Below are 7,404 nucleotides of genomic sequence, written 5' to 3'. Positions count from 1 at the left end.
AAACACACTCACTGGTACAATAAGCTGTAAACTCGCCGTATTTGGTTATTCTGAGCATTAACTCTTTTAACCATTTTTATAGATTAGGTGTTATGACAGTATAACATAGTTTCCCCCTGTATTACACAAAGTAATATTTAAGAAGTAAATTCCCCTAAGAAAATAAAAAACTTTTTAGAGACTGTTTATGTATTCTACCATCCAATGTGATATGGTGTCCAGAGAGCAAGGACATCGAAGTAAAAATACAATCTTGGAGAGGTTAAATGCTAGTATTTTTCTAAAATGTCCTAGGGAAATTGTGCAGATTAAGGAATGAAAATCATATTTAAACCAATCCATGTGAATTAAACTATGGTCATACCACTGGGCTATGACAGGGACAATTCTGCAACTTTAATGATGTGACATATGGAAGGAGGCAAAAAAAAACCAAAAACCACCCACCTCGGTTTTTCAGCTCTTTGAAGAGATCTGGGGCAAAGGAATCAGAATTCAACAATAGGATTTTCTCAGCTGAACTAAGGATGGAGAACAGATGGTATGGAGTCAACTCCCTGGCTGACTGGTCTTTGGGGCAAACAAGGAAAACACCTTCTACAGCCCAAGGGCGATGAGAACCTTCTTAGGCGGATGGACTTCAGGCTCTGCACTGACATGAAGTTCATCTGGGATGTGGAAGCTTCCAGATGAAGGCCGGTCAGGTAATAATGGACATCTCTTCCCGGTCTCTGCTCTCGGACACTGAGTTGATTATGCTTCTTAAATACTTTATGAATTCCATCCTGATCTCTTCTGGGTCGTCCTCAAGATTCGAGTGCACCAGCTTCAGCTTGTTCAAGGGTGGTGCTTAAAAAGGAAAATAATGTAATTAGGCATGAACTTTACAAAAAATGAATTAACTTATTTAGCCACACTTAGTTGCAGCATGGAGGATCTTTGATGTTTCTTGCGGCACGTGGGATCTCTACTTCCCTGACTAGGCATCAAACATGGGCCCTCTGCGTTGGGAGCGAGGAGGCTTAGCCACTGGACCACCAGGGAAATCCCTAGGCCATGAGCTCTAAATGAGGGGCTACTTCTAGCTCCAAAGGACCTGACTCTTCTTCCAGGAGCCAATTAATTTAACTTTCCCAAGTCCAAAAATAAAGTGGGGCCTCCGTGACACAACTTCACAGAGAAAGGTTTCACTGCCCTCGGCAATAGGCTTACAGCTTTGCAAGCCACTCTCAGGCCTTCGTGGTTCTTACACCAGAGAGGAAGGCATTTCTGAATTTTCTGAGTTGTTTTCCATGATTACTTAGACACCTCTCTAATGGTCTGTCGCATGCAGATTGGAGCTTAAAGGCAAGTTAGGAAAGAGTGTCCCTAATAGTATGGATGAGGGGTTAAAACCAGGGTTTTTTCCCCCTCTTAGTGCCTGTCTGCTTTTACAGTGTCTGCAGCCTGGCCTGGGTGGTACTAACTAGCTTTTACAATGTTTGCAGCCTGGCCTGGGTGGATCTACTAACCCGGCAGTTCTGATTTACGTGGTGAGGAAAACAAATGGCGAGGACGCAGCAGGTGCTCACAAACTGCACAGAGCTGTTGGCTGCTAAGACACAGAGCAACATACAAATGCCCAGAGCATTCCAGACAGAAGCCAGAACTCCTGGCTCCTTACCCAAAGCTGGGTTGTCTTTGTCACTTCCGGAGCCTGGTTTATGGTGTGCAATTAACAGACACTGAGTATTCTGTAAGAACTGCTGCTGGACGAAGCAGGAATACCACGTCTCAATTTCCTTCAGGTGACTTGGGATGTCGGCGTTGAAGACGATCACCACTCCGTGAGAGTCCTTCATCAGGGCTGGCCAGCAAGACTCGAACCTGCATGGCGTGAAGGGTAGGTGGCTCTGGTTTCTGTGTCTTGTTTTAAATTTTTTATTGTTTTTTTTAGTTAATTTACACTGTTTCTGCTGTACAGCGAAGTGAATCAGTAATACATATACATATGTCCACTTTTTTTTTAGATTCTTTTCCCATGGTCATTACAGAATATTGAGTTCCCTGCACTAATACAGTAGGTCCTTATTAGTTGATCTATCTTATATATGCATGCTAAGTCGCTTTAGTCGTGTCCAACTCTTTGCAACCCTATGGACTGTAACCTGCCAGGCTTCTCTATCCATGGGACTCTCCAGGCAAGAATAGTGGAGTGCATTGCCGTGCCCTCCTCCAGAGGATCTTCACGACTCAGGGATGGAACCCGAGTCTCTTATGTCGCCTGCATTGGCAGGAGGGTTCTTTACTACTAGTGCCACCTGAGAAGCCCCATTTTAGTGTGTGTGTGTCAATCCCCATCTCTCAGCTTACCCACCCCTCTTTCCCCACCTGGTGACCATAAGTTTGCTTTTTTACATATGCGATTCTATTTTGTAAATAAGTTCATTTGTACTTTTTTTTTAAATAAGATTCCACATATAAACCACAGTTCGAGTTTCTAATCATCGACTTTGAAAATAATGTCTAAACACTAATCATGGATAGATGACCTCTCACTGAATCATAACCCAGTCACTGACATTTCAAGAGCAATGCATGTCACCAGTCATCGATCAAACCCCAGACACATGCTAGGAAGGGAGCTAGGCCTGAGTCCAAGGTGCCTGGTGGCCAGCTGATTTTTGAATCATTTGATGGAGCCAGTGCTCTAAAGGAAACGTACTTTGGATCACCGCCACAATCCCAGAGCTCAAATTCACACCCTGTGCCTTTGTTGTTGCTGGTAACATGTGGGTTCTCGAATTCCAGGATCCTAAAGATAAAATAAGAGCAGCACCTCTCCTTAGAAACACTGTGCTTTGGGGATGCCACCGGCACCAACGTCAGGAGGCGGGTGAGGAGCAGGGACTCTGTGCGACACGGGCTTGTCAGGGCTTACCTCACTCCTTGGGTTGGGTTGTATTCAGTGATGTCAGAAGATTCTGTCAGAAAGTTGGCCAAAACGGTTTTTCCACTCTATGAAAACAAAGACAGTAAAAGATCTCGGACAGTAAAAGAAAAGCAGAAAGTCAATCATAAGCAAGGCCTGCAATAGCCAGCTTGGACCCAGGTAGGATGGAGTAGAGGCCACGGCCACCCTGAGATCACCCAGACCAAGGGGCTCTCTCTGGTTGGGTGGGCACGGCCCACTCTGGGTCGTGGGGAGCACAGATTTCAGTGCTGGCTCCGCTGCTGGGTGACTTTACTCACTTCCAAGCAGGGGGAATAGCTGGTTTAAAGGCACCAGGGCAGGAATGGATGTGACACGTTTAAGGAACAGAAAGGCTGGTAAATTTGAAGAGCAGCAAGGCAGAGGGAGATACATAAATGCAGAAATATGTTTTGTTGTTGAAGCGAGATGATGGGTACTAGGACTTGTCATTCTTTTCTCCCCTTGTATATGTTTGGGAATTTCCTTTAAAAAAAGATGTATCTCTGCTTGTTTTGCTTTTCATAATTCTGAGCATATGTTGTGACCTGCCTATTTAATAGTTGACGTCTTGGAGAGTTCCCCGTGTCAGTTTATTTGCCTTATTTTGTTTCACTCTTGCAGTATCTTCCAAAGTAAGAATGTACCTTAGTTTATTTAGACATTCTCTAATGTCTAATTAGAGATTAGACATTAATTCTCTAATTCTCTGATGGGCACCTGGGGTGTTCCCACCTGTTCAATATTGTATAGACTCATGGGGAGTGTGGATGGATCTTTAGCTTCAGAGTTTGAGAAATGTAACTACTATACTATAAGCTATGCACATTTTAAACCTTAATAATTTGATCTCAGAAAAAAAGGTGTTATCAATTTAGAGTCCCATCTACAGAATCCTAGAATACTCCTTTCCCTCAAAGCACCCTAAGACTGCATGTTGCGAGCGTGCGTGCTCGGTCGCTTCAGTTACGTCCGACTCCCTGCGACCCCACGGACTGGAACCCACCAGGCTCCTCTGTCCATGGTGATTCTCCCGGCAACAATCCTGGAGTGGGCGGTCAAGCCCTCCTCCAGGGGATCTTCCTGACCCAGGGATCGCACCTGCATTAGCAGGCAAGTTCTTTACCACTAGCACTACCTGGGGAGCCTGATGGGCAAACAAGGGGCATCTTTTTGTTTTGTGTTCCTGTGACTCTTTTCATACTTTTCATACTTCTCAGTCAGTTGTATTTCTTATACACAGACTTTGCTAGATTATCTATTGAGTTGCTTCTTACTTTCTTTACTGATTCTTAAACTTTCCTGTATGTTCTGCTTATGAATCCTTTTTTTGTCAAGCATTTTGCTAATATGTTCCCCTGGCTTTACCTTTGCTGTCATTTCTTCTACAGTTTCTTCACGTTTGTGTTGTGTTTAAGACGACCTTCCCTGACTCCAGGTTAAAAACAGGTCTTTCCATATATTCATCTACTACCATGGTTCCCAGCGAGTGGTCCCTTGACAACCAGCATCCACAAAATGCAAATTCTCAGGTCCCTCCCAGACCTACTGAATCAAAACCCTGGGATAGGTCCAGCAAGTTGTACTTGTAACAGGCCTACCAGGCAATTCTGATGGGTGCTGGAGAGTTATTTATTTACAACTTCCACAGTTGTTTTACACATTTAGCTTTAGTCCATCTTAATTTTATTGTGTACGATGTGACCTACACAAATAGATTTAATCCCCCGCCATCACCACCCACGTTAAAGGCTAACTGTTCCAAGGCCAGGTAATAGTTTAGTCCTGCCTCCTGGTTTTCTTGCTCTGCTGATGTATTTCATTAGGGAAAGCCACAGGCGCAGAAAAAGTCGTGAGATCTAGGCTTTGATCACAAACGCCACTCACTACCATGGGCCTTTGAGCCTAAGTCCAACAGGGTCAAGGTCTGGGAACGCCGAGTTCCTGGTGACGCCGGCGTCACACAACAAGGTGGGCGCGGTGGGAATGGGCTCCTAGCTCCTGTGGGGCTCCGGGTGCTAGGCACAACGCCGGGGGCGATCCTGCGCCCCCCTCCCCCAGGCCCTGCTTGCCGCCCCGCCGGTCCCGGCCTCACCTCGCAGGGCCCCACAAAGAGGATCTTGGCCTTCAGCATCTCTGTCCGGGGCCCACTCAGGCGCAGCTCGAGCCCGCGTCGTAGTCTGGGCGGAGCGGAAGTCACTGCACTGGTTGGCTACCTTCGTTCCCACGGAGACGGGAGCGGCGCGGGGGCCGACGGGAGTGGGCGGGTTCTTGCCGGGGTCCAGGCTCCCAGAGGGCTCTGGGGTGGTACCCTGCCAGCCTGATGCGAGGCGTGGGCTTTAGGTTGGAAGTGGGCAGCAAGGCAAGAAGGTAGGAGAGAAGCAGAAAATCCGGATGCAGGTTCGCTTCGGAGTGGGGAAGCCTGTAGAGCTTGCGAGCCTGACCTCTCCTTGTGGGGAGGAGGTCGACTGCAGGTCCCGATCTCCTTTATTCCTCCCTGTAACCCCCAGAGCTCAAACGGGTCAAGTAGCTGGTGAGGTGGGATTCGAACCAGGTATCTGACGCCTGCATCGCTCTGGCATGATACTGTCCATATTGAGAACGGATGTATCATATCCCTAGCCCAGTCTAGGAAAGGTCAAGGAAAAAAAACGAATCTCTAGGGGTCCACCACTCACTGTCATTTCGATGATATGGAAGAAACCAAAAGGCCCTGGCCTGACTTACCGATAGCGCAGGGGTCTGAAAGCATTGCTGCTACATTCAGTTTATTTTTGGTGAGGTTTATTTTAGGTCAGTGTGTTTTTGTCTGTGCTGGGTCTTTGTTTGCGGTCTTTCCTCTCATTGCTGTGAGCAGGGGCTATTTACTCTTTCTTGCAGTGGGATGGCGTCTCATTGGGGCGGCTTCTCTAATCATGAAACAGGCTCTAGGGTCTCTGCTTCAGTAGTTTCAGCTCCAAGACTCGAGCATAGATAGGCTCAATAGTTGTGGAGCTCAGGGCTTAGTTGCTCTGCTGCATGTGGGATCTTCGCAGTTCAGGGATTGAACCCACATCTCCTGCATTGGCAGGTGAAATCTTTACCACTTAGCTACTAGGGAAGCCCCTTAGGGCAGTTTTAAATTACAGAGCCCTCCAGAATTTTGAGTGAGGCCATGAGATCTATATGTGTGTCTATATGGGGAGAGCGCCAATACAAAATATGCTGCTGCTGCTGCTAAGTCACTTCAGTCGTGTCCGACTCTGACCCTATAGGCGGCAGCCCACCAGGCTCCCCAGTCCCTGGGATTCTCCAGGCAAGAACACTGGAGTGGGTTGCCATTTCCTTCTCCAATGCATGAAAGTGAAGAGTGAAAGTGAAATCGCTCAGTCGTGTCCGACTCCTAGCGACCCCATGGACTGCAGCCCTCCAGGCCCCTCTGTCCATGGGATTTTCCAGGCAAGAGTACTGGAGTGGGGTGCCATTGCCTTCTCCAACAAAATATGCTAGTCCGTCGAAAGTGCTGTTAATAGTATGACAACAGCAACAATAAAACCAAAATAAGTCCAATCCCAAACTGCTTTCTTTTGTAATACAGGGTGAACTGTAAAGAAGAGTCTACCTTAACTTTAAGATGTGGTACAGGTCTTCCGTGGCGGTCCGGTGGCTAAGACTCCGTGCTCTCAAGGCAGGGGCCTGGGTTCCATCCCTGGTCCAACAGTTGGATCCCACATGCTGCAACTAAAGATCAGCTAAAGATTCCACATGCCGCCAGAAAGATCGAAGATCCCAAGTGCTACAACTGGAAAGAAAAGAAAAGAAAAAAAAAAAAAACTCAAAAATGTGTCATTCAGTAAATACCTTTTGAATGCCTGCTGTCTTCTTCTAGGTACTGGGGGTTTGCCTGTACCTCTTGAAGCTTTGATTCTAGTGGAGTAGATGGATATTAAGTAAAACAAAACTGTCTACTCTCAGGTAGAGACAATTGTAGATATTGACAAGTGCTATGAATAAAAATAAATCACTAAAGAGTTAAACTTTCCAAGTGTGGCTCAGTGATAAAGAATCTGCCTGCCAAGCAGGAGATGCAGGAGACATGGGTTCAATCCCTGGGTCGGGAAGATCCCCTGGAGGAGGAAATGGCAACCCACTCCAGTATTCTTACTTGGGAAATCCCATGGACAGAGAACCCTGGCAGTCTACAGTCCATGGGATTGCAAACAGTCAGACAAGATGTAGCAACTCAACAGCAACAACAAAGGAGTTAAAGGGTGTGAAGGAGCCAGTTTTGGATGGAGTAGTCAAGGCAAGACCTTGGTGCAGAGGTGACATTAGAGCAGAAAACTGGGTAAAGAAATGTCTCAGATGAAGCATGTGAAAGATCTAGAACACTCCAGCAGAAGAACAAGGGCAAAGCCACTGAGGTGGAAATACACTTGGCATGTTCCAAAAATAGCCGGGAACCTGGCCGGGAC

At 46.7% G+C, this 7,404-nt stretch overlaps 1 protein-coding gene and 1 long non-coding RNA gene across 3 annotated transcripts; one reads left to right on the top strand and one right to left on the bottom strand.

Moving 5' to 3' along the window:
• Positions 1 to 372: 372 nt before the first annotated feature.
• On the bottom strand, positions 373 to 5,187 carry IFT22 (intraflagellar transport 22). 2 transcript variants are annotated; one of them, XM_019988319.2, is made up of 5 exons: positions 5,046 to 5,187; positions 2,921 to 2,997; positions 2,705 to 2,794; positions 1,664 to 1,866; positions 373 to 849 (listed from the first exon to the last, which is right to left on the bottom strand). In XM_019988319.2, exons 1-5 carry the CDS (start codon positions 5,082 to 5,084, stop codon positions 701 to 703), a joined length of 558 nt encoding a protein of 185 aa, XP_019843878.2. In that variant the 5' UTR covers positions 5,085 to 5,187; the 3' UTR covers positions 373 to 700. The 2 variants fall into 2 exon arrangements, with proteins under 2 accessions (XP_019843878.2, XP_019843879.1); XM_019988320.2 differs by lacking the exon at positions 2,705 to 2,794.
• Positions 5,188 to 5,215: 28 nt separating this feature from the next.
• Positions 5,216 to 6,958, top strand: LOC109578809 (uncharacterized). The gene is made up of 2 exons (XR_002183740.2): positions 5,216 to 5,320; positions 6,528 to 6,958. It is a non-coding gene; the product is annotated as an uncharacterized lncRNA (long non-coding RNA).
• The last annotated feature ends 446 nt before the right edge of the window (positions 6,959 to 7,404 follow it).

Source organism: Bos indicus, chromosome 25 (assembly GCF_029378745.1).
Source record: "Bos indicus isolate NIAB-ARS_2022 breed Sahiwal x Tharparkar chromosome 25, NIAB-ARS_B.indTharparkar_mat_pri_1.0, whole genome shotgun sequence".
In the NCBI taxonomy this organism is placed as follows: domain Eukaryota; kingdom Metazoa; phylum Chordata; class Mammalia; order Artiodactyla; family Bovidae; genus Bos; species Bos indicus.
The sequence above is the reverse complement of the archived record's forward strand: the minus strand, read 5'-3'. Positions and strand labels throughout refer to the sequence as shown.

Coding starts and splice junctions, on each gene's coding strand:
- IFT22 (XM_019988319.2), bottom strand. CDS start 5,084: ATGCTGAAGGCCAAGATCCTCTTTGTGGGGCCCTGCGAG. Junction 2,998..5,045: donor TCTTTGTGGGGCCCTGCGAG/GTGAGGCCGGGA, acceptor TTGTTTTCATAG/AGTGGAAAAACCGTTTTGGC. Junction 2,795..2,920: donor AACCCAACCCAAGGAGTGAG/GTAAGCCCTGAC, acceptor TTTTATCTTTAG/GATCCTGGAATTCGAGAACC.